The sequence below is a fragment of the Hoplias malabaricus genome, chromosome 7, assembly GCF_029633855.1.
Source record: "Hoplias malabaricus isolate fHopMal1 chromosome 7, fHopMal1.hap1, whole genome shotgun sequence".
Taxonomy (NCBI): Eukaryota; Metazoa; Chordata; class Actinopteri; order Characiformes; family Erythrinidae; genus Hoplias; species Hoplias malabaricus.
The window spans coordinates 2,797,117-2,823,589 of NC_089806.1; the positions used below are offsets into that span (position 1 = coordinate 2,797,117).

The 26,473-nt window shown below is 40.5% G+C and overlaps 2 protein-coding genes, 1 long non-coding RNA gene and 1 other non-coding gene across 5 annotated transcripts; 3 read left to right on the forward strand and 1 right to left on the reverse strand.

The window, feature by feature from the left end:
- Window positions 1–1,035: 1,035 nt before the first annotated feature.
- Window positions 1,036–5,650, reverse strand: glrx5 (glutaredoxin 5 homolog (S. cerevisiae)). Of its 2 annotated transcripts, XR_010803825.1 has the most exons (3): window positions 5,295–5,650; window positions 1,598–2,007; window positions 1,036–1,424 (listed from the first exon to the last, which is right to left on the reverse strand). XR_010803825.1 is itself a non-coding variant. In XM_066676295.1 (2 exons), exons 1-2 carry the CDS (start codon window positions 5,581–5,583, stop codon window positions 1,835–1,837), a joined length of 462 nt encoding a protein of 153 aa, XP_066532392.1. In that variant the 5' UTR covers window positions 5,584–5,650; the 3' UTR covers window positions 1,036–1,834. The 2 variants fall into 2 exon arrangements, 1 of the variants encoding a protein (XP_066532392.1); XM_066676295.1 differs by having other exon boundaries at window positions 1,036–2,007.
- A 651-nt stretch (window positions 5,651–6,301) lies between these two features.
- On the forward strand, window positions 6,302–8,306 carry LOC136701673 (uncharacterized). The gene is made up of 3 exons (XR_010803840.1): window positions 6,302–6,370; window positions 6,497–6,543; window positions 7,079–8,306. It is a non-coding gene; the product is annotated as an uncharacterized lncRNA (long non-coding RNA).
- Window positions 7,830–8,050, forward strand: LOC136702871 (small Cajal body-specific RNA 13). Its single transcript, XR_010803976.1, has one exon. It is a non-coding gene; the product is annotated as a small Cajal body-specific RNA 13 (non-coding RNA).
- A 1,234-nt stretch (window positions 8,307–9,540) lies between the features above and the next one.
- Window positions 9,541–22,133, forward strand: clmnb (calmin b). Its single transcript, XM_066676223.1, has 10 exons — window positions 9,541–9,657; window positions 12,677–12,738; window positions 13,310–13,405; window positions 13,863–13,946; window positions 14,048–14,140; window positions 16,059–16,225; window positions 16,353–16,546; window positions 17,085–17,167; window positions 19,381–20,246; window positions 21,729–22,133. Exons 1-10 carry the CDS (start codon window positions 9,573–9,575, stop codon window positions 21,847–21,849), a joined length of 1,851 nt encoding a protein of 616 aa, XP_066532320.1. The 5' UTR covers window positions 9,541–9,572; the 3' UTR covers window positions 21,850–22,133.
- Window positions 22,134–26,473: the final 4,340 nt, after the last annotated feature.

Genomic DNA, 26,473 nt, shown 5'->3' on the forward strand with positions numbered 1-26,473 from the left:
GCATGTTGTTCTTTGGGTGCTGTCAGTGCTTCCGTTTAGAAGCTGAGTTACTGTTTTAACTGTGTTACTAATGGAGTAAGTTAACTTTATTAAAAAGGCAAAGTAACAGTAAGAGTAACACATCAGTGGTGACATCCTCCTGAAACATCTGGGGTGTTCCTGAGTCTAACAGATATTCGTAGCTGGGTACTGGTATATTTGTCATGTTGGTCACATATTGCCTTCTCTTCACTAGTTATGGGCTAAATACATGCTATTTCAAACACAGCCACTGAGTCTGAGATCTCAACTGAGTAAGTGACTACAGACAATAAACAAACAAATGTCCAATGCCTTTAAACACCAAATACACAAAGGACAGTATCAAAGCTTCTAACCTGAGGAAGGCTGTGGGTAAAACTGTGGTGGCTATAGAGGTATTCTTGGAGGGAAACAACAACACCTGGAGACAGTGGAGTTTCTAGTTGTAGAAAATAATCATGCGTCTACAAGTATATTTGTAGCCGGAGATAAACTTAGCTGAGTTGCAAACCTGTACATTTTTTTTTTCTCTTCCACAAATACAACTGAACTGTTTCACCTCCACAAACTATTTTTGCAGATGCACGTATGCAGTTCTATACACACACACAAACTTATCATATGCTCACATTTTTGCGATGAACATTGCACAAATATTATTCACACACTCATGTCAAGAAATGTGAAGCCATGGACAAGATTTGCACTAGATTTGTGCATCTGCAGTAAAGAATGTGAAAGTGTAAAATGTTCAGGTGTGTTTGTGGAAGAGAAGTTTACTGAAACACACGGGACCATTTTCTACAACTACAAACTCCACTGTCACTTGGGAGTTTGGTGAGGTCTTTCCTTATTTGGTAAATAAGTAATACATTTGGTTTTAATTTGATGGTGTAACTGTGTGGGGAAATTTGATTAATTCCATCAGCCATAAACCTGTGGCTAAAACACTGTGGAAATGGGTAAAAATCCTCAAAGATTAATTGTAATTTTTCACAGGACAAAACACAGCTTTAAAAATATTTTATTGACAAAAAAAAGTATGTATTCATCCAAAACTACAGTTCATAATATACTTTAGTTCATAAGATTTCCATTATATATCTTCTTATAAATGCAGTGCACTATCTGAGTGTTTCTAAAATAATCACATAGTATCTGGACAGGGAAGGACATAATAAATGTGTTTCTGAGACATTTGGTACTGACATTTTTCAGATGTTTCGTCTGAAAACAGGTTGTTCAGAAGTTCATCATCTGTGGAAGCGTCCCACTGAAGTCACATGGTCATTCATTGGTAAGCGTCATGCCCCTATAAGGAGTAGTGGATGTGACCCTGATTTCTTTGGCTGTCTCTGAAACCCATGGTAGTGTGGTCAGTGTCTGTACTGATGTGAAGATTCCTACAGAAAAGACGGTGGTTAAGACAATTCCTACGCAGAAATACGTCACAGTGCTGCCAGGTCCTGACATGTTAATGTTCGCTAGCCTGAATGTTAAAGCTTTGGACACATCTCAAGTAAAAAGCAGGCAGAACTATATACAGAATTAAATTTACATACAACTTGTCGCCTACCTCCCTCAGAGCACTGCCTCAGTATACAGCCGTTGAGGACATTTCAGACACTACCCATGACAGAAACTAGTGTGCTGTCCTGCCATAATGCCTTGAGGGATCTGTGTTCATTCCCCCACCGAGAAATCCAGCCCACACCAAAAACTCCTTCTATGGAAATTACACCCACTATAGAATGTCCACACAACTTCAGTGATCTCTTAGAGTCTCCCTAAGCTCCCACGGCTCGTGCCGATACTATTTGGACTCCTTCTCAGCGTCCAGCAGTGCTGATCTGATGCCGAGTTTCTGCAGCTCCTCCACCAGGTCTCCGCTCTGGTGCATCTGCAGCAAAATATCACAACCTCCAACAAACTCCCCGTTAAAGAAAACCTGGGGAATCGTCGGCCAGTTGGAGAACGCCTTCACTCCTGTTGGAAAATAAAACATTAATCATATCATACGATGTCCAAATGAGATGCACATACATTACCACTCATTATTATTATTATTATTTGGACACAGTGTTCAGTGAGTGAATCCAACTACTTTAGGGTTCATTCACCAGACAATGACACAGGATGCTCTGAAGCAGCAGTACATAAGATTATCACTCCCAATACCAACAGTCTGCTGGAGGAGTATAATATAAAGCCCCACAGTATTGTGCTGTGGAACAGTGTTCTCTGGAGTGATGGAGATCCAACACCAGCGCCTAACCTCACTAATGTTTAGTGACGAACGTGATCAAACTCTCACAGCAATTTTCCATCTAGTCTATGGGTTTGGTCAAGAATAGCTCCAGAAAAATTACACATCATATGTTACCACATATAATAAAACAATATTAATATTAATAATTATTGTTCTTTTTAAACTTCTGCTGTCCAACAGTTCCACACTTAACCCCCCTGTGTCCAGTCAGGGCTGTATCTGCTTCTCTGTGTTGTTAGGTGAACGCCCAGTTGCTGCACTCTACTGATAAAAACAATCTGAACACACACACACACTCTCCCCTTCTCTTAACGTTCACTTAATACAATCCCCAGCGGCTAACAATATTAAAGCACTGCCCCCCCCTCCACCTAAGTCACTGATGACCTAGTCTTGCATTGCCAGGGAGAGTCTGGTATCTTTCACCACTAAACGTGGCTATAAGCCACCTACTACTACAGGAAGAGTGATGTGACTGACAGGCACAAGGACCAATCACACGTCAGCTATTTCGGCATGACATGTGGAGGCAGTCTTTCACATCTGACAAGTGCAGACAGCCAATCAGAACCCAGCTGGCAGAATCCTGACAGTGAGGCCCAGGTTAGTGCACTGAAAGTATCAGCGCGTCTGTGGCTACTGACAACCCTTAACTCTCGCATCCTGGAAATGATATGCACAGCTGTAATTCTGAAAATAAAGTTCCCCTAACACCTTAAAACGTGTCTTGGCTCTGCTTTCACTCAGTGCATGCAGATCTATGGGTAAGCAGTTAGTCACTACTTCTATATCTTACCCATCTATGGATCTACAAACAAGAGCACAACGTGTGTATAAAGTGAGGAGGGGGTGTGGGGTCTGCTGAGCCTTCCAGAGCTGTCATGGACTTAACTCAACAAAACACAAACGAAGGGAGACGCCTGCCTGATGACCACTGAGAAGGGGCTAGTGATGTTGTGGTTGCTGGTAGGAGAGAATGGGCCGGGCCCTATCTGGAGCACCTACCATATAATACATTTAAAACATCCAATTCCATATTAAAGGCTGATGTCAGGGACAGAAAGAAGTACATGAGCCTTAAAGTGAGTTGGTGAGTTGTAAGTTAAAACAGATACAATCACTCATCAGAATCTCTTAGAGTCCATTTATTAACATTCTACACTCTGTCACAAAAAGACCTTAAATCCAATTAAAGACATTTATTCCACCTTAAACCTGAATTAACGACTACATTTATATCAATATAAATATCAAAATAAAGTGTCAGTGGAAGAAGAGGCTTCATCTGAGTCTGTCCAGTGTTCAGTCATAAATACATCCTATGTATAACATCACTGTCCAATTAAAAATATGTATTTCCATTTTTGAAATATATAAACGTATGAGGTCATGGATCAGAGAGGTCCTGCTGGTCAGAGCTCTAACGTCATCAGGACTGTTCTGATCGTTCCTCTGGGACGGTCTGTTTTCAGACACTCAGCTCCAGTCCTGACTTTAATAAGGCTGGGTGATGTTCGTTCTTTACATTGTTTAGAGGATTTGGTTTCAGACGAGTTACCACCACGTGACTGATCACAGGAGGAGGAGGAGGGTGTACCTATGTTACTTATTGTGCACAAGTCTTAAACTGAGAGTTCTGCTTTAGCTTTCTCCCTCATGTCACAAAAGAGTGCAGAACTATTTTCCTCCATCAGTTCACTCTGACGAGGACCAATTACAGTAATTGTTATATCTTAAACCTGAAATGAAGAATGGTAAAACTGGTTAAAACCTCCTCCGTCAAGACTTAGACTGCTAATCAAATCATGACGTTTTACAGCCAAATAAATCATAATTCCATATTAAACCAAACACACCTTAAACCTAAAAGTCCTCTATAAACAGGTGGAGTTAGTGCAGTGATGTTTACGTCACTAATTCCACCTTAAACTGCCCCTGGTCTGTTAAAGACTGACATGCTGTAGGTTATTTCAGAAATAGCCCTAACCCTGAGAAACCTGTAGAGTCAAATAAAACAATGTTTATTCCAGTTTAAATATAAAAACACTCATCAGAGGAACATGCAAATAAAACATAACTAACTACACCTTAAACTTACCTGGGAAAACTCACCTGTGCTAAATTAAAGAGGTCTGTGTGTACATGTATGGGAGTGGTGTATGGTGTAGTAACCTGAAGTGTCCTGTACATGCAAAGGAATGTAATTCCACATTAAAAACTGATGTAAATCAGTTAGAGACCTGTTTGTGTGTTGTGTGTAAATTGCATTCTGTATAAAGCCTTGTCAAATTAATATCAATGGCTCCACAACAAGGATTCTCATTATCATTCTTAAAAAAAGCACGTGTGAAGTCAGAAAGATATTTATTCCACATTAAAAGACAACACTGGTCAGTCACAATCACAGAAACAACACTTCCACCTTAAAAAGCTGCTCTGGGTGTAAACTCAAATGAATAAATCATGTCACACTCATGAAAAGCGTCTATAAAATCACACAAATGTCTAATTCCTCCTTAAAGGCTGGCAAAGACCCGGCAAAGTCTAATTTAAGGTGGAATATTATGTCCACCTTAAAATCAGGCCATAGTCATTGGAAGGGCCTGTAAAATCTCATGAATTACTTTCACATTAAAAGACTGTCATAGATATTTGAAATGACATGTAAAACCTCCGGTGGTGGTCTGTGTGTAATTCCACCTTAAATGCTGCTCTGTTCATTTGAAAGACCCGGTAAAATCAAAGTAATTTAAGGTGGAATATTAATTCCACATTAAACCCGGCCATAGTCATAGGGAAGGGCCTTTACAGCCACATGAATAACACTAATTCCATCTTAAAACTACTCTAATCGTTTGAAAGAGTCTGTAAAGTCACATGGATATTCCTAACTCCCCCTTAAGACCTGTGTGTGTGTGTGTTCAGTTGTACTGGCCCTGGCCCGGCGCCCCCTCCCCTCAGCGGTGGTCTGGTGACCGCGGGTGTAGCTGTACGGGGTCCTGACCTTGTCTGAGCTCCTGGTCCTCGAGGACGTTGTGGGCGCTGTAGTCCTCCACCCCGTGCATGCGGAGGATCTGGACCACGGCGTTACTGAATCCGCAGAGCGGCTGCTCCGGGGTCCCCTTCATGAAAACCACCACTTTCCGCTGCTTCACCAGTTCCTCCAGCTTCTGCTGCTCTGACCCAGAGCCTGAGCCGGAGGCGGAGCAAAGGAGCCGGCTCTGACTCGGCCTGGACACCGAGGACACGGCTCTCAGGCAGCGGGCCACCGACATAAACATAGCGCCGTTCATCCTCAAAAAAATCCGCAATGTCCGACAACTCCGACACCTCGGCTCACTTCACAGCGCCACCCTCACACGCCCCGCCCCCACAACCCAGGTCCACCGCTCTCATTGGTCCACGCACAGTCATTCACGTCTCCCATTGGCCGCTTTGCAAGTCAGTCATCCCTGAAAACGCGGATCTGTCTCATTATCTCAGAGGGATCTTTAAGAGATTGTTTGTAAATATATTACATAAAAAAATCAACCTTTTTGAATTAAATATATACAAATATTTAATGTTTCTTTCCGTGTGTGATTAATAAGTAATTAAAATGTCTATACACATAAGAAAATATATAAAATAAATATAGTCTGAAATGTTTGTACGTGCAGCTCAATTGCCATATATTTTATTATTATTATTATTATTATTATTATTATTATTATAGCTTTAATTGCACAAACATGCTTTGATTGTTTTAAAGGCTCTGATCCGTTGAAGGAATGGGACTTTTATTTTGTAAAAGTCCTCCCCGCGTGTTCTGGGTCAGTGAGGTGGGCTGCTGGTGTGTGTTTGTTGTTTAAAGCTGCTCTTCTGTGTTCAGGGCTCTCCCGGAGAGGACAGAGGAGGTCTGTAGGTAAGCGGTAGTGAGGCTATATTTCAGTTTGTTAGAGTCGTAGCAGAGAGTGTTATTCGCCCTTTATAGGTGACTTTGTTTGGTCGTTTTTACTTGTTTTGAGGAACAGTCTCCTAGTGTCCACTACAATAACAAGAGTTGTCCAGTTTAACCAGATAAATAAAGCCTCAAGTCATGTGCGTATAAGAAAAAAAAAAGATGAGTATCATTCATATTATACAGTCCTCAAATCTGGGCTTAAATCTGCCTTGGGGAAAGTTGAAGTGCTGTTCTCTCTCTCTCTCTCTCTCTCTGATATAAAGCACTTCAAGGGGACATTTATTGGCAAGTTGCTCCTGGTTAATATAAGGTTTGTAAGGCACTTTCACAGTCCTGGTGGGCCTCTGATCTGCATGTTGTAGTCCCCCCCCCCCCCTCTCTCTCTCTCTCTCTCTCTCTCTCTCTCACACACACACACACACACACACACTTCAAATTGAAAAGGGTTGTTAATTAGTTTGAGTTGCATGAGGTGTGAGTAGCAGAGGAATCTGTAAAATGTGTGGAGAGAGGCCCAGAGACGTATTCCACGAAGCAGGATTTCTCTGTTTAGCAAAATAATTAAACCCCAAAATCAAGCCCATCTAATAGGGAAAGAGCAGAGGGAAATTCCTAATGGACAGTCCTTAACATTGGGCTTCATTTATCCAGCTAACTGAGAAATCCTGCTTGTTGGAGTAACCCCCCCCCATGTTTGGCTGGGGTTATTATTGTGGTAGTGGATACTTGGGGCTGTTGTATAGAGCAGGATCTCAGTTTAGCAATGAAGCCCCAAGCTGAGGACTGTCCACTAGGAATGTCCTGAAGTGTTTTTCTTATTGGATTATTGTTCATTTCTCTCGTAGAGAAATCCGGCTCAGATCAGAACTCCTCAAATGGCCATGGCCCACAGCTAAAGACCCAAAGGACAGTTAAAGCTGTTTTTTATGTTTCTGCTTTGGACTTGTGTAGTGCACTGAATGGAGAGTTGAGGGATTTGAGATTAAACCTGTTTCTCTCAAGGTGGTGGTGGTTTGATGTCTCTTTTAAAGAGGTACTGTGGCCCCCTACTGGACTGGTGTGAGAATGCAGCAGATTTCATGTTCTTCTGGATGAGGATATTTTCAAAAACAGAGGCAGGAAATATCTCAGTTTTTTTAAATATCTGTATCCGTGTGGATGGGGCCGAATTCAGGTCACTCGTGTCCAATATTGTTTGGGTCATGTGACCAGGGCTCTACTGGGCTTATAATGCACAGCTCCACAGAGCCAGTGATCACGTATCTGAAGTTTTGGAGGTGTGTGTGGTGCCCTCTTCTGCATTAAGACTTGTAGACCTTGTAGAGACTTGTACTTCATAGTGATTCAGAAAAACAAACAAGACTCATCTGGACAGCCTCCCTTGGCTGTGGTGGTGTACTTTTTTAAAGCACTTTATTAATAACATCAAGAAATACCAACAAAAATAGAAAGATCAACAAATTACCTAAGGATTTGAAAGATGGGGGGGCAACAACAACATCAAAAAAGGCTGAGATGGTGTTAGTGATTGAACGAGGCAGTGTTTCTCCGTGGTCCTCTTCTTCTTAACGCAGAGTGACTCTGAAACGCGGCCGAGATTAAAGGGCATCCAAGAAAGAGCTAAAGGCAGAACCTCTTTAGTCTGAGAGGTTTTCTGTGCGATACTCTTTCTACAGGTTTTACCTTTAATCCTGTTTCCACGGTGATAGCAGTCTGTCTGTGCTGTTATCTATCGATAAACAGGAAGAGAAACCCGGCAGCGGGATATTGTCTGTGAGGAGGAGATCGGCTCTCAGACACTTTAAACTGCCACATTTACAGAAAACACATGTTTTATTACAGGATTAAAACTGCAGTGGTTTTTTTTCCCCTCTACAACCATTTCTTTGTTATCGCAGTCATTACACTGACACCTAGTGGCCTGGAGGTGTCAGAGTTTCTGTACTGAGCCTACGCGTGGGGGGCCCGCTTTGTTATTCTTGATCTCTTCTGAGTTGCACTTTACAGAAAAAAAGAAATAATCAGTCATTTCATAATAAGTCTCTCTAATAATTTTTAGTGGTGAAAAGGACTGACTGCACCTTTTTAATAGTGATGCCAGTGCTGTGTGTTAATCTGTTTTCTCTGTTTATTTCAGATGGACCCTCCGACTGTGTCCTGATCTGAGTCAGAGTGATGTCGATCAGAAAAAATCTATCAATATTAAATATCTCTCACTGTGTGTTTAATCACTCTTCCACTTAATGGAGTAGCGTGCAGTCGACGTGTCGTTTAATCACAGAACACCTACTAAAGTAAAGTATTCACTTCACAAGACCACGAGTAAGGGCTCTCTCCTCAGCTCTGTGTCCTCTGTTCTTACGCTCTGTGTAGTCTCTGCTCTTAACTGTGTGTAATGAGTGTGTGTGGTGTCTGTGCTGCTTTGTGATACGGTGGCACCACTGTGTCTGGAGATGTAGCTTTACCTTTCATCAGTGTCCAAAGAAAAAACATGTATCTCCACATTAGTGACTTTACAGGAGAAGGAAAGCCCTTAACCTTTAATGGAAGTCAGTGTAAAATGATTATAGAACATTTCTGTTGGTTCATTCAACATTAAATTTTCACACAGTGTGAAGAACAGCTGCTGTGTTCAAATGATGGAGTAAAATAAACTTCTGTAAACATGGAGAGACATGCTTTTCCTTTGAGAGTGATGGTGTTTTAGACCAGAATACACCAGACTACACTTGAATCCCTGTGCTGAGAGACGATGGAGGTTCTGAGAGAATTCCTCTGACCACAGCTCACTCAGGACTTCAGGAGTTTAATGAGCTCAGACATTTGGACTGGGGTTGTACAAATGATGTCATCACTTTTATATTCAATTGTGTGCAAATGATTCCTAGTTAAATATGATTTTGAGTGAAAATAAAGAATGTCCTCCACAGGGAACAAGCTTCTGTGACTGTTTTCCTCCTAATAAACACTGTTTTATTCCCTGGGTTTGATAATATCGAAGGGAAAGGAAAACTACAGGGGGTTTAACATCAGCTGTAATCATTATAATAGTATGTTACTCCATACACAGCCCCAGGGTTTAATCCCAACTCCAGGTCACTGTCTCTACGACCGCGCCCCTGTCAGGGTCCCGCACTGTGGAGTACTAATTCTCCACATATTTACTGCTCCTTTAAACGTGTTCCTGATGAGAGCAGGTAGTGCAGGTATTCAGGAGCTTAGACCAGACATGTACGGACATGGGCCAGGCTGTAAGTCTGAGCCAAAAGCTTCAGCACCTTCCCCATTCGGACGGAAGTGCTGCACATTATCGTCTCTGAATCTGTCCTCGAGAGAGAGATGACCTCACCCGTGTCCCGCCTGGGAGACTGCTGTGAGAAAGTGACGGCCCCTCTGAGAAATAAAATGTCTTCAAACAAGCGAGGTAAGAGACGGCACGCTCAGACTCGTCCCACTTTAAATAAACAGCTGTATCTCTCTATCTACCATTGGCTTTAATCTTTTAACGTACAACTTCACCAGGGGAGGATTGCCTTTATTCTCTTCTAAGAGCTACAAATTAAAAGGATAGACTCTGGTTGATGGATTATTGTGATTCATGTTTGTTGAGGACGGACAAAATTCCAAGGCATTGCTCCACAGCCCAGGCCTCACACCTACAGGGGAACTCCACCAACTTTACAAAATCTCTACAGAATTCAGGAGACTGAGATCTAAACATGACCTCTGACATGAAGTAGTTCATTTTAAAGATACCACACTGACTCGTTGGACTGGGAGAACGCTGCTGTGGGGCTCGTGGGGTTTCGGATAAAGCAGGTCACAGACATTTCATTAAGAAACAGAACTGTGTTCCACTGTGGAGAAGGGAGTCCACTAATTTGCAATTTATTAAATATATTCCAAGAAATAACACTTGGACACAGGTAGGATCCTTGGTCATGGCTGGTGTCCAATATTTTTCACACTTGTGTAGTTTTTAATATTTCTATTGCGTTAATGGAGATGTGGTGATAGACATTGAAATACATGTATAGTCTAATATCGAGAAGATCAATCACAAATCAATCATCAGCTAATCAACACTCTGGTGACCAAAAAGCACCAGAGTTCAACCGTACTGTGAATAACAATTAAAACTATTATTTCAAACAGTGCAGAGGTGACAGAGATCCTGAAATGTACCAGAACCATCTGCGTCATCTTCTGCTGTGATGATACGCAGGGGACTGTGGCTGAAGAAGCCGATAGACTTTATTATGAGTCTCAGTGTTGACATGAACGGGAGCTGTATTTAAAAAGTTGTCTGTATGTTTTCAGTGCTATTTTTCTCATTGGTGTTGTGGTGTAACCCACCCATCAAATATCCTTTATGTAATCAAGGAACCTTCGGAACAACGTTGTTGCCTCATTTCATCACTTTCTTCCATACTTTAGATAACTTTAAGAGAATGTGGAGACACCTTCAGTAACCTTCAACAAACTCTGCACACAGCACTTCATCAGGTTTGACAGAGGCCAAGCTGACAACACGGAAACAATTGTTTTACAATCGCTAACATCACTCTGTCCAGTCTGTGTCACGTTTTCAAAACTAAACACAATTAGAACAGCATCCGTCAGTTGTGCACTCCACCATTAACACAATTCATATTGTTTTCAGAAAACATTCAGTTAATTAATATGTTTCTAAAATGCTTACACTTTCTGCACACACAAATTTTCCTAAGACCAAGACAAATGCTTGCACACAGCGCGACAGAAATGAAAACCTAATGCTGACGTGCTGTCAGTGACAGGGGCTTTCTGTCCTGAGTGTTCAGTGTGGGTCTACAACACCAGTAATTTCATGACCCTACACTCTCAGAAAAACTGTCACTGTGGTGGTACCCTCAATGGTACCTAATGGTACTTATGTTTACTCAGGGAACATAACTGTATGCCCCATTTCATCTCCTGAACTGTTATTTTATTTTACACAGATCTATAATGAATTTTTACAAATATTCACCTCTGATTCTGGAGAAGAGAGTGTAATGGTCCTTTAGGGAACACAGCTGAACTCTAAACCACTGTTGTACCTTGAAAGGGACATTTACATTGTTTATACATTTAGTGACAGTGATGTAACTGTACAGTACCTTTTTTTCTCAGAGTGTACATTTATAAATACTTTTACTACACCAAAGTCTATCAGGAACTCTTTTGTCAACCACACAGTAAATGTCAGTCATTCAATATACAAATGAACACATTTGACATTAAAGTAAAAATGTAGTGGTTTCTAAGTGGTTTCTAGGAAAAATACAGTGAATGAATCTGTTGTTTGCTGGTAGAACGGACACAGGGAAAGTGTTACTGTTTCTGTGATGCCCTCTCAGCTGTTACAGTTCTGAGAGTTGTGCTGTTGTGCTGTGATTGATATGTTTCTCTCAGATAGAAAACATGTGCCATTGTTTTGAAAGTATGAGTCCATATTGAGGCAGGTTTGCTGTGTTTTGATAAAGTTAGTGAATGTAGAGAGCATTTTGTTTGAATATTGAAACAAAGACTTTATTTTATTTAATGAACAAAATGTGGTTTTGAGCAGAAAACAAACTATCTGCCGACGTGTGTGAGGTAGATGTGTCGCTGTATTTAGAGTTTTGAAAAAGTATCTTAAGTGTTGGTAAACGCTTGTTAGCAGTCATAAAAAAACTGTAATAACAAACTGTTTGAAAGTTATGCAGGAGACACTCACACCCTCACACAGCCTCAACATGCTGGTTGACATATTGATAGAAATAAAAAAAATAATATCTGGGAGGACAAAGGGATTAGGAAACATTACATGCAAAGATAACTGTATCACAGACATCAAGGTTCCCTAGAGCTCAGAGGATGGGATGATGTTTTTTAGACAAAGAGCTCTTCAGGTTGGAGTTAAAGTGTGGTAGTGTAATGAAGGGGAGGGACTAGATACAGGTTTGAAGCACGGTGGCACTCCAGGGCTCAAATCCCACCTTGGGTTGTTACTGTTGGGTGTGTTCTCCCTGTGTCTGTGTGGGTTTCCTCCCACAGTCCAAAACACACATTGACAGGTGACTTAGCTGTTAAAGGGTGTCCATATGTGTGAGCAACCATGTGGTTGCTATGGTGTCTTCAGTCATTACTATGGTGTTCCAAAATTCTCTCTGTGGTATCCCTGGTGGTTGTTAGGGGTTTGCTGTAGTATCCCAAGTAGATTTATTTATTTATTTATTTGCTTTTAATGTTTATGGGGAATTGATTATTAAAAAATATGCCATAAGTATAATGTATGTGCAATCAAAAAGCTATAAACAGGCAAATCATTCAGAAATGAAAACTAATTTCCACAACCTTCTCCATAGAGATGCTCCTGACCCTATCTTGGGTGGGTTTGATTTTAACCTGATTTTAATGTGTTTGACTCTTTTCCCCAGGAGCTAGAGAAGCCGTCCGCAAACGCACTTTCACACGATGGATCAACTCACATCTAAAAAGAGTAAGTAATCTGTAATTTTTTTAACTGTCACAACAAAATTATTAACATTAATAATAATTAATGGTGGTGGATCATTCTCAGCGCTGCAGTGACACTGACGTGGTGGTGGTGTGTTAGTGTGTGTTGTGCTGGTGTAGAGTGGACCAGACACAGCAGTGCTGCTGGAGTTTTTAAACCCTGTGTCCACTCTCTGTCCACTCTGTGAGACACTCCTCCCTCGTTGGTCCACCTTGTAGATGTAAAGTCAGAGACAGTAGCTCATCTGTCGCTGCACAGTGTGTGTCGCTCGTCCTCTAGTCTTTCATCAGTGACACAGGACACTCTTAGTTTGTGGACGATTCTCAATCCAGCACTACACCACATTGCATCACTGCAGTGGCAGAGTGTACATTTATAAATCTTTGTTTATGTGATTTAAATGAACAGATATTTTTGAGTGACAGACTACACTGACGATGTTAAAGACACATTAATGAAACACAGATATGTGAGGAGATATTTCTGGATTAAATATCTGTGTGCTGCAATGTTAATGGTTCCTGTCTGATTCAAGGAAATGTTTTCCTCTCAGTGTGATCCTCCCCTCCAGGTGGACGACCTGTTCTCCGATCTTCAGGACGGATGGATATTAATGGCTTTGTTAGAGGAGCTGTCCGGCTGCAAAATGGTCAGGTTCTCACCTCTCATTCTTGTTCCATTCTAATTCTATTTATGTATGAAGGACATATTTGTTCAGTTGATGATATAAAGCAGGATTGGAAGCTGGATGTTAGCGTGTGGGGTTCAATACAAAGGTATTGTAGGTCACTGAAAATGAGTGACACTGAGAATAGGCTCTCCAAAGTGGAGATTTTTGAAAAAGTTTTGGAACAATTAGTAACCATGACAACCAACCTTAGTCAAGAGCAACATCGGATATGGGCGGGGCAATATATGACTAGAGGCGAAGCAAGGAAATGAAACAGAAATGAAATAGATGCTCCATAGAACCATATACAGCAGGTTCTCTTTCAAAGTGAAGAACCATTTCACTTTGGTGGTTCAGGTTGGTTCTTAAATTTAAATTGCCTTTACTAAAGAGGCTTTGAATAAACCTCTTTTATTAAAAGCACATTTATTAATAGCTTTACAGGTTCAGACCCTCCACTCATCACATCTTCACCCTCAGCAACATCTCCAAAGTCCTGGAGTTCCTTGAAGACAGGAACGTGAGTCATGATTTTATATATATAAAAGAATCTAGAACACAGTGTTTACTCTGAAATACACAGAGTTAGTGATTTACTGGGATCATGTGTTTTCATTGTAGGTGAGAGTCTCAAGTATAGACGCCACAGACATTTCTGAGGGGCGACCTTCAGCCACACTCTCACTCATCTGGAACATCATTGTTCATTTTCAGGTAAAAATATCATCAGCAAAACACAATTAGCTACAGGGCGCATGGCATGCTGGGAAACCAGCAGTGTGTAGTGTGTGTATGGAAGGGTGGTGGGAGAGTAGGCAGTGATTTGGAGGGAAGCGATTGAAAGCATGTCCCTTCTAAAAAACAGAAGAGTCAGTAACACACCGAGATATACTCTGTTGCTCTGTATTGAAGTTGACACAATTACAAAATGGCTGCAATGTGCTGCTTTCAAATGCAGTGTCAAAGTCGGGTGGAGGTACAACACGTTCCTCAGAACTGGCCGCGTTCATATGGGGTTTGTGTGGGAAGTTAAAAAACAATTATGCTCACATAATTTTTTGTCACGTCATGCTGAATTTAGATTTCTACAGATGTTTTTGCACATAGTTATAGCAAAATAACACCGCTCTTAGAATTTTGTACAAATTGTGCTTTATTATTTGATTTTTTACTGTTGGACTCAGTTTGTGCTGCATTGAAAATTTAATTGTATCCAACATCAACTTACAACATCAGTGATCATGTGGTGCCTCCTGGTGGGAAACTAATTTTTCCAATAAAATCAACACCACTTGAATGCAGCATAAGCATTAAAGCTATTAGCCACACCTCTTCCTGTGGCAGGGGCTCATGGTCTTTGGAGTTTAGGAGTCTATTCACTCCAGGAGCCTATAATGATTAAACTAATGCTTTTAACAATTAATTGGGAACACACCATGAACAGGGCACTTGCCCATCACTGGGCACTGCACACAGTCCCTCAAACCTATAGACACTTCTGAGTAGCCAGTCCACTGGTGTGTATTTCTGGACTGTGGAAGGAAGCTGGATCACCCAGAGGAAACTAGTGTCTATGCTCCAGTTTCCTCCCACAGGAACCAACAAACCCAGGACACTGCCGCTGTGTGACAGCAGCAACGACAATGTTAGAAATATTACAACTTTAATCTCAAAATGCTATGATGTTATTCTTAAAGTCTTGTACTTCATTTAATAGGTGGCTCTAAAAAATAAAAATAATAAAATAAAAACCTTTTACTAATGTCCAACACACCCTACTTAACATCCTTCCTGCCTCCCTGGGTCTAAATGAATAAATATTTGGTTGAAACAGAACCATAATTAACAACTACAGAACTAAGCTTTCACCTAATATTATTTTTATTATTTCTAATGTATGAATAAATAAGTATTAAGCTGAATAATCTATTGATTTGAAAAGTAGTTCTGTACTCTCTTTCATGCCCAAATAAAAGTTTGTGTGTAAATATTACTGGATGTGTCTGGATTTCTCTGTGACAGAAATAAATGCAGGGTTTGAAAATCTCTGATGTCGTTTCCTGTGGAAAACAAAGTGCTTCCAAACCAGCTCCATTTCTGTTCTGTTTTCATTGCTCCAGTGAAACCCACTGTCACTCCACCAGCTCATAAAGGAGCTCCATATCGACAATGCTACATGCTATCTGCTAAAGCTGATCTGATTTAGCAGGTCATTACAGAGTTAATATCACTAATGCTAAACGCTACAAGTTACTGCCAACACAGAACAAAAACAGACGTTGTTCAGAAGCAGGGTGTGCCCCTCAAGAAATAATAGCATTTTTAGGTGTGTGTGTGCAGCTTGGACTTGCTACTGCTTAAATGGGCATGATCTATTTAAGGTCCCTTAAGGCGACGTTTACGAATATAATCAAAAACACTTTTTATAATGTTCAGAAGATGTTTCTAACCAGACGGAACCACATATTCCCACAATCATAGACGTTGACTCTAATTCCCAGTTATTTGACTTTGTCAACACACAAGATAAAACTCTAGATTTAATAGATGAAGCATTTTTTAAGACTTCCATATTTTTATTTGTTTGTTTTTAGTTTGAATGGTTGTTAATCATGGTTATTTTCCTCGACAGTTGAAGGTGATAAGGGAAACCCTAGAGAGGCAATTGTCTGGCAGTGTGTCCAGTCTGGTGTCTCTCAGTGATGAAACTGACATCAAAACGTCATCATTTCGACACAAAAACTACCGCAGCAGAACCATCAGTTCTCTCCTCTACTGCGCCCAGAGCTGCACAGAACCGTAAGAACGACAGCCCATAATCCCACCACTGTTCACACAGCTCAGGGCACAGCGTAACATTATTTACCTGTGAACTCACGCACTCACATGTAGCAGGCTTTCAGCATTACGTTATCTATCTTTCTAGGTTCGGGTTGGAGGTGTGTGATTTTGGTAAAAGCTGGAGGGATGGCTTGGCGTTCCTGGCACTGGTGAAGAGTGTCAGAACAGATCTGGTGGACATGAGAAAAGCTCTTATCTCCAGCCCCAGGGAGAACCTCACTGAGGCCTTTAGAATGGCTCAGAACCTGCTGGGGATCTCTGCACTGCTAGAACCCGAGGGTAAGACCTTGAAACATTTAGAATCAGGAGTGTAGTTTATTTAAAGGAGTGACCTGTACTTTTCACCACTGATTTTACTGCAGTATATAAACAACCATTATACTGTCACCTAGTGGCCTGGAGGAACCAGAGATGCTGTATTAACCCCACGCTATGAAACATAAACTGGTTCATTCAGGGACAACAGAGCAGTTTGATCCTTCATCTCAATCAAGTTACACTTTTTAGAATACAGTTTAAATTCAATGAAAAATATAAAATGAAAAATAACAACTAAATGCACATATTTAGAACTTTAAAATCAATAACTTAAACGGCACAGTTGTTTTTACACGTTTGTACAGGTGTTTAAAAGAATGTTGAAAAGATGTTTATATAGATGTTCGTACAGGTGGTTACATGAATGTCTGTACAGATGTTTATAAGAATGCTGTTACACGTATTTCTATGAATCTTCATATGGCTATTTGACAAATGCTTGTGTTGGTACAGATGTATATACTGATGTGTATACCGTACTGATGTTTATACTGTACAGATGTGATGATGCGTTCCCCAGATGAACAGTCCATCATCACGTACGTGGCTCAGTTTCTCCAACATTTGCCCCACAACACAGAGGTCAGTAACTCCTTGGAACTTGACTGTGACGTGTCGTGTCAGTAACGCTCTCCCCTGATAGAAACTGTTGTGATGAAGACATATACAGTCTTTAGACTTGAGCAAAATCCTGCAAATAACAATAAATATTAAAAGTCCCACAGCCAAATATAATAAAAGTCCCAAACCTAAAAGGCCACAACGGTCTTTAAAGACATCACAAGTCTCAGAGGAAAGCTGTGCTTGTCCTCACTCTCCCAGTGTTGGGTTAGTTCATTTAACAGATATCAGGGGACTGGAGATGATAAATATTTGGGAGAAATTTCTGTCCACTCATTATTAAGTTTATAGAGTTTAAAAACTCCAGAAGTTTCTTTCTGATTCTGCTCTGTGCTGTGAGGGCTGGTCAAATTACAGAATGACTGACAGTAGCATCACCTTGGCAAAATAAAGTTGAGCTTGTGTTTGGACACTATTGCCAGTGATGAAACTATAGCCTATGATCTGTAGCACACACACACACACACATGCACACAAACAGTACCTCCATGACATTGCACTGAGGACCTGTGTTCTATACTGCCCCAGTGCACTAAACACTGACTGGAGAGCAAGAAAACCACACATCAGTTGGAAACAGTGTGCGAGACTGTGGGCCACTTAAACAGGCTTCAACTTCAGTGAAGCAGCAGCGGTAAAGTCTGGAGGCTGCAGGGTGCTCAGGATGAGTGTTTGTTCTGTATTAATTTTAACACTTTGTGAGTGCTGGAGGTCCATCACTGAGGACATGTGTAATTCTTTGCTACACCCATCCCCCCTCAGACAGTCCTCCACTCCAGCAGGGCTTCAGGGGCTGACTGTGCTGAAGATACAGTCTATATTGAAGGGAGGGACGTAAACCTATCACTAACTCTGACTGGTTCTATGTCAGACCTGACATCACATACATCAGACTGATCAGAACTCAATAATATCCAACATATGGAAAGTGCAGGAAGGAGAGGACAAGGAGAGGGAGGGTACAGTGGGCAGCAGAGGACAAGGAGAGGGAGGGTACAGTGGGCAGGAGAGGACAAGGAGAGGGAGGGTATAGTGGGTGGGGGAGGAGGAGGAGGAGAGGGAGGGTACAGTGGGCAGGAGAGGACAAGGGGATGGAGGGTACAGTGGGTGGGAGAGGACAAGGAGAGGGAGGGTACAGTGGGTGGGAGAGGACGAGTAGAGGGAGGGTACAGTGGGCGGGAGAGGAGGAGGAGAGGGAGGGTACAGTGGGCGGGAGAGGAGGAGGAGAGGGAGGGTACAGTGGGCGGGAGAGGACGAGGAGAGGGAGGGTACAGTGGGCGGGAGAGGACGAGGAGAGGGAGGGTACAGTGGGCGGGAGAGGACGAGGAGAGGGAGGGTACAGTGGGCGGGAGAGGACGAGGAGAGGGAGGGTACAGTGGGTGGGAGAGGACGAGGAGAGGGAGGGTACAGTGGGCGGGAGAGGACGAGGAGAGGGAGGGTACAGTGGGCGGGAGAGGACGAGGAGAGGGAGGGTACAGTGGGCGGGAGAGGACGAAGAGAGGGAGGGTACAGTGGCCGGGAGAGGACAAGGAGAGGGAGAGTAGAGTGGGCAGGAGAGGACGAGGAGGGGGGCGGGACAGTGGGCAGGAGAGGACAAGGAGGGTGGGGGGGACAGTGAGCGGGAGAGGACGAGTAATGACAAATGAACAGTGACTTTTAAAAATATACATTTTTCTATATTATATAATATACAAACTATTTGGATCCTGGACAATCCTGACCATCAACATAAATAGAGAAGCAAGACATACTGTGTAACACAGTCATTATCCCAGAATGCACTTTGGCTGCCCTTTTGTTAGTTGAGCGTTGTTTACAGATTTTTTTACGGGGCTTTTGTGTGTTTTTAGGGTGGGAGTATCCTGTGCTTGTGTTGCTGCCTGTGTGTGTGTTTTTTTTGGCAGGGCGTTATTCACTATTCAGATGTCTGGGTGGAGTGTGAATAAGGGACTCCACCAGTTCTTCCCTGAATCAAGTCCAAATTGCTGCTTGTTCCCTTGCTTCCTTTTCCCTGTGCACTTTTAAGGGTTCAAGAAAAGTCACTTAAAATGCAGTAATGGTTCAGTCTCATTACCCCCCCCCCCCCCTCCACCCCAGTGATGTCAAAACATGATACAGATAAAAGTGTAGTTTTCTAATTTCTGCTGATTGTGCTTCATGTTGTTTACATGCAGATTAATGCTCGGACTCTGAGTCTGAACGAGTTTCATCCGAGGGGAGTCCACAGCAGTTCTTCAGTGTCCTGCTCCTCTCTGGAGTCTGAAGGGTCTGAGCTCAGTTGTTCTGGTTCAGGGCCTGTTTTTATCAGTGAATTGGACAGAGAGGAGAAATCCTGCTTGTGGAATGGGCAGTTTCTCCAGAGCTCCAGGGAGGGGCACTGTTGGAGCTACTCAGCAAAAGGGAAGTACCTCTATCTGAGCACGGAGCAAGGGGATGCAGCCCTGTGGTCCCATCATCCAGAGGAGGCATTAAACACCCTCGCTGAGTTAGACTCGGAGGAAGAGGATGCTTTTAAATATATTTTGGAGCTGGATCATCCAGAGGTTGGGCTTCAGAAAGATCATTTGAAATCAAGCCTCACTCCTCAGGTCTTGCCAAAGATTTCAGATGCTTTCTATCAAGAAGAAGGAGATGAGAACAAGACATTTTCATCCCTGGAGATGAAGAAGCATGATCACAGGGAAGAACAGGATATTTCAAATATCTGTGTCCAAAATCTTCAAAAATATCTTGAAGGTACTTTTCAAGCCCCTGCTGTTGAGTCAATTGTTTCTGAGAGGGAGAAACATCTGGATAAAGTCTGTTCCTCTCCAAAAGGAGGAGACTGTCACAAGATTTGCTCCAGTGATAGCCCTCTCGGTCCCACAGAGATGAGTTTAAACCAGGACGGACTCACAGAGAAAGATGAAGTTAAAGAAAACCACATCTTTAAGAGGAAAAATCTAGAAAATGAAGACCATCCCGTAGAGTCTACTCTTCAGACTAACTCTGCTGCAGATCTGGAGGAACCAGAGAGAACGGAGAGCTCGGAAACTACAAGGTAAAATGATTGTAGCAGATTTGATGAACTACAGCATTACCCTACCCAATCACAGGGTGGGGCTGAAGGTACTGTCACTGCCTCACAGCTGCATGGCCTCAGTGTTTGATCCTCTCCTCACGTCCTTTTCTTTCCTTTTTTCCTGTGTCCCTTTTTCTCCTCCTGATTTATACAGCTCACTGAGCGCTTTATTTATTTATTATTATTTTTTAAAATTCAGCACCTTTTCTCAAAATATTGTTTGGGGAACGGCGTTTAACAGCATATTTTACACGTTTGGAGATCTAGGACACTCTCATCCGACTCTTATTTCTGTAGTGTCGGTTCCTGCTGGAGATGGGAATAAAACCCTACTCTGACACAAGAAGAGCAAAGTACATTTACTGTCATCAGTATTTTACAAGAGTAACAGCAGCTTTACTGGAGGATGGATTAGGAATCTGTGCGCTCCTCTGATTTTGCAAAATTAAAATAGGTCTTTGGGATTTGACTGTGACACTGATTATAAACGTATGATGACACAGTTCATCTATCTATCTATCGTTACACTTACAGAGCGCTTTTCTAAATACCCAAGGACGCTTTACAATCCACACGGCTCAGAACGCTCCCTCAATCCATACACACACTGGCAAGAAGCAGCAGCCAAACACGCACAGCGTACTCTAGACCAGGAACGACCGTCCACCTGGAGAACTGCATCAGGCACTAGGATTTCACCCAGAATAGAGCGCCAATCCATATCTGGGCACACACATTCACACACCAGGACATTTTTATTAGAGAAGCCAATTCACCTACCCTATGTTTTTGGACTGTAGGAGGAAACCCACACAGACACGGGGAGAACAGGGAAACTCCACCCAGATGGGACTTGAACCCAAGAGCCTAGCTCTGGGAGGCGAACGTGCTAACCACTAAGCCACTGTGCTGCCAGTTCATAATTGAATAAATAAAGTGATCTGTTTTAATGCTGATGAATCTGGCTATAAACCAATGCGCACTGTCAATGATGCAAAGCCGAGTTTCACTCCCATGTGGGACAGGCCTTAAATGTATGTGAGAAACAAATGTTATCCTGGCACCTAGTGGCCAGTTGATGTCAGATTCTGTACTAAACCACTTCGTCCCCTTCACATGATAAGGTTCTATCTGAGAAAACAGCAAAACGGCTACATGGAACAAGTCTTTTGAAACTACATGAAAATAACAGACACATAGGATAAATAAATATGGAGGCACCATTACATTGTACTGCTGTATAATATAACTTTCATAATAATGACAATACCCGTATGTTTATGTTTACAATAAGCATGTTACATTCTTCAACTCCAAGTGTTAGATTTAAAAAAAATGCTGATTACATTAAATATAACATTTTTCCTGCGGTCTTATTTCCCTGGGGGAACAGTACAGTACTGAAGAACCAATGAAGCTTTTCTGTTATTAGGCTGACGGTTTTATCTCTCTTATTCTCAGGGATCTGAGTGGATGTGTTCTAGACTCAGAGAATGACGTTCTCTACATGGTTTTGCTGCTGTGGATTCTCGTCTATTGCATCTTCATAATGCAGCAGTCTGACATCTGGATTCCCTTTTAGCTTCAACTACCTCTCAATCAAGAACTAAGACATTACCCACTTGTTTATATGTAAATCCTTTCTCAGGCCAGTTTTTATCAGGGTGTGGTCAGTGAATCAGTTTATTCTAATATAAACATAATTCCAGAGCAGATTTTCTTTACGAATCATACATTCCTCCATTGCACTTTATTAAACTATTTGCATTTGTTCAGAGTACAGTGTTTTCACATCATTATATATATATTTTTTTTCTTTTGTGATTATACTTTATAATCAGTAGACAATACTAATATAAATGTAATTCCATTCTGTTCGTCTTACATCCATTCATTTATTTTATAGTTAAATTTCCATTAATAAAAGCTTCAGATTTAACAGGGACAGTGTGATCAATTGTGATTAAACTCACTCTTTATACAGTGAGGAAAATTTCAGCAGAAAATATGAAATATGTCTTCTTTGTCTTCTTCTTAATATTATCTCACATTTATATTTAACAAATACACAGGAATTTCACAAGGACAGGAAAATCTGAATCAGAACTCCACTGCATTATCATTTAAATTTATCAGATGTTCTTATTAGACTTTAGCTCCTGGCTGATCAAAACATTATGCTGCACCTCTGCAATCTTTAATGCATATGGACTTAGTAATTAATTTTCTGAAAAGAGGTTTTACTTGAGTTAAATTTACTCCTAATATTATCACGTTTACTTGAGTATGGATTTGACAACTTTAGTACCATTACAGTGTCTTATTCAACAGTTTTTTATTGAAATGGTCTCTTCCACATTAAATGACACTGCGTAAATGAAATGGGATTTATGTTGGAACATATATTCAATCTGGAATCAGAAAAATGAAATATCTGGCGCAAGGCAGGGACACACTCTGGAGGGAGTGACCGTCCATGGCAGGGCTATGTTGGAAAAGAACATTTGAAAGTGAGTTCCTGTGTTGATACCTGGCAAACAAGCCATGGCAAGAGATGTCTAATTATTGTTTTTAATATTTTAAAATTGGCAAATAATATAAATTATACAGTTAATCACTCACTAATGTTTGACAAAAATCAATAATATGTACATTTGAAAGGGGTGCAGATCGATCTGCGTACAGATTTATAGAGTGGGTTTCTTGTGAACTTTGCCCACCAGTTCTGATAAAAATGTTTACTGTGATAGTTTTGTGTTTACTGTGTGTTTGTCTGAGATCTATTGCTGGTTCAGGGTCAAAAGAATCGATAAAGTACATCAGCAGCAGGAAAACAACTGCTGCTAGAGCTTGGCTACTTTGAGGCATTCTACATAACGGGAGGGAGTTTTAATGTGTTCTATACTTATAACAGCTAGAAAACAGCTATTGTGTGTGGAAATCTGCAGGTTATAATTACAGTTACTAGTACTATTAAATACCTACCAGAGGTAGGATCATTACTCTCATTGTGCAGAGAGTCAAACTGATAGATATAGTCATATTTTATCTGAATAACTCATTAAATAATTTTTTTTATCCTAATAAATATGTTTAAATCATTGTGCATAAAAAAATACTACATAACTTTATTACAGTTTAATTCTGAGGAGCACCTCGAATTGATCAAAAATTAAAATGATTAATAAGACAATTAACATAGGAAGAGAAGTAAAAATAATATGACTTTAAATTTATTTAAAAGAAAAACTAAAAACACACGCTGCAATATTGATTTAATAGATTTAAGAGGTTAGAAAAAAGTCAGATACAGATGTTACATCACATGACATCACGTGGGGAGTTTTTTGGCGAGTTTTCATTTAAAAAAACATGAAAAGACACACATCAGCTTTAATGGATTCTAAACTTGCCACTGCACCAATAAATTCACCTCAGACAAGAGTAGTTTGAGTACTACAATACCCTGTGTCCTAAAGCTTATGGACACGGCTCATCCAGCATTTCTTATGAACAGAAGGACATTTATTAAGAGTGTGTACCTCTTTATTGCAGTAACCTACTTTATTCTTTTGGGAAGATGTTGTGGAACATTACTGTATTTGAGGATTTGATGGCTTTCAGTCACAAAAACATTACACAGGTCAGGTCCTGATGTTGGAAATTAAGTTCTGGATCACAGACACCGCTCTTCCCACTCATCCCAAAATGTCGTCTATATCTCTGTAAGGCTGTAAACCTCAAGTGTGATGCCCACTTATCTCCAACATCTTGTGCTCACTGTGAAAAGAGTGTGTTTTTATCTCCATACAAAAAATGAAACATAGGATGATCTTGAGCAACTTCACTTTAGCCTTTGAAAACCATGCCCAATGCCAAAAACTCCCAGTAGTCTGCTAAATTAACCAATCAGCAAGCAAATGACGTAGCTTGTGTTTAGTTGTAACAGTCCTATTTTTGCTGGGCCGGCCTAGAAGAGGCATTTTCGCTTACTGACTGACTGACTGACAGCTAATGTTAAAACATGCGTGAATAGGAACTTTTCGTTCAGCCATATTTCGCAGAGAGAAGTTAAGGTGGGCCACTACACCGTTAGTTCAGCCATATTTCACATTGCAGTTTGAGAACCAAATTTGGAATAATTCAGCACGTTTCCACCGACATGAACTGGTTCATGAACCAGAAAAATTAGTTCCCAGTGGGAACCAAAGAACAGTGGCAGAACAATAGAAAATAAGAAGGGACCACGCTCTGTTTGTGTGTGTTAATGGCGCTGTGTTGGCCACAGCCTTGGCTCTGTGTTGGTTAGTTCACGAGCTCAGCAGGACACTTCTGAACTTGGCAACATTTACAAAGTATTATATTTCACAGAGAGAGGAGGACTGCTGAATTTGTCTTATTTCACGTAAGTCATATAGTAAATGTATTTCTTAAAATCAACAAAATGTTCTTGGTCTTATTTGTTCTTTGGTGGTAAATCATTTAGTATTTATTTTTAAATAAAACAAAGAAGAAAAAATCTGTTGTTGCTGTTATATTTTATGAACAAAATTTGTGCTCCTTTTTCATCACTGCATTTATTACCTGCCCTCCATATTTTCTGTACAACACACTCACAGATATCACATGTAACAAAGAAAAACCTCTATGACAATGACTATATGGCTAATGATGCTCCAGCAAAACTAGGCTTGTCTAGTTTCTCTTTGCTCTTGTTTGAAGATTAATAGCTTGAGAAACATTATAAGGCATTCACACTTTTAATCACTGGACAACTAAAATTAATCAGGTTTATTAGGTTTTTATTTTGGTTAAACTGCTGTCACACAGCTGCCTTTCTCCACAGACTTATGGCCATAAAGTTCAAAGTCTACAGTTGTGTAAGGCATAAGCATTTTTTTTAAGTGTTTGATGTCTCCTGTTAGTGGAATCACTTTTGGAAACATTCCAGTAAAACACACACACAAAAAAAATATATATATATATATATATATATATATATATTAATCTCAGCTCACTGTATTTTACAGTGTTTAAGTATTAAGATAACAAACTGCTCTCAGAATATAGAAAAAGAAAATGTCTCCATTGCCCTCCAAAAAAGACTTTTATCAGTACTAATCTCATTTGTTTAAATGTAATTTTATTTAAAGAAATATAGTGGTGAACTCCACATAAAGACTGAATACATCTAAAGATCTAGGCATTTATCTGCAAATATTCATGGAAGTTTATGTTTCTTAGCTAAGTTTAACACACTGGGGTAAAATAAATTCATTATATTAAATATTTTGTGTATTGCACAGGCCACATTTACAACCATGAAATATTAACACATAAATTTAAACATATACATTCACATATTCATTCTTGTGAATTATCCAGTTCAGGGGTGAGTCTGGAGCCTACACGGAATAACTGGGTGCAAAGCCTGGAGGGGGCGGCAGTCCTTCACAGGGCGACACACACACTCACACATTCACACACACTCTCACACCTACTTTCAGTCTTCAATCCATCTTCCAACGTGTGTTTTTGGAGCATGGGAGGAAACTCACACTCACACTCCTCACAGACAGTCACCTGGAGCGGGACCCTGGAGCTGTGACAGAGATACTACCTGCTGCTGCACCGTGCCACCCTGAAAAAAAAATTATTATTATTATTATTATTATTATTATTATTATTATCATCATCACAAAAAACTTAATTAAGTAAATACAGAAGTATGTTATAAAATGTACTGATATAATAAATTCTACCATAAATATCTATATCTGTATTAATAGTTTTAAACAAAATTTTTGATAAAATAATTTCACTGGATGCCACTGGCTGTAATATATTTTAATGTCAATGTCTGTAACACAGTATATTTATATAAAATAAGCTGTAATCATTGCTAATGGAGTGCATTTGAATTTCTTTAACCAAATATTCTAATATTCTTCCCTTTTGTATTTTTCTGAAACTATTTCAACATTTTGCCATTTTATTTTCCCTCAGGGATCAGTACAATCTATATATCTATTTATCTATCTATCAATTGTGCACAAATGCACTGTCCTTAATTGAATGTAATATTTAATTGCGAAAAGTTTCTCTCAGTGTACAATCACAGACTCAGCAGTTTTAAATCTTGTTTCAACACTACATTTTTATGAGAGGAAAACAGACCTGATTGGTTTCAGAGAAGGTAATGATTT

Excerpts from the sequence above, each read along its gene's own strand:
- glrx5 (XM_066676295.1), bottom strand. The coding sequence starts at position 5,583 with ATGAACGGCGCTATGTTTATGTCGGTGGCCCGCTGCCTGAGAGCCGTG. Across the intron at positions 2,008-5,294 it reads GGACCAGGAGCTCAGACAAG|GAGTGAAGGCGTTCTCCAAC; the intron begins GTCAGGACCCCG and ends ATTTTCCAACAG.
- clmnb (XM_066676223.1), top strand. The coding sequence starts at position 9,573 with ATGACCTCACCCGTGTCCCGCCTGGGAGACTGCTGTGAGAAAGTGACG. Across the intron at positions 12,739-13,309 it reads TCAACTCACATCTAAAAAGA|TGTGATCCTCCCCTCCAGGT; the intron begins GTAAGTAATCTG and ends TTTTCCTCTCAG. Across the intron at positions 16,547-17,084 it reads TGCACTGCTAGAACCCGAGG|ATGTGATGATGCGTTCCCCA; the intron begins GTAAGACCTTGA and ends TATACTGTACAG.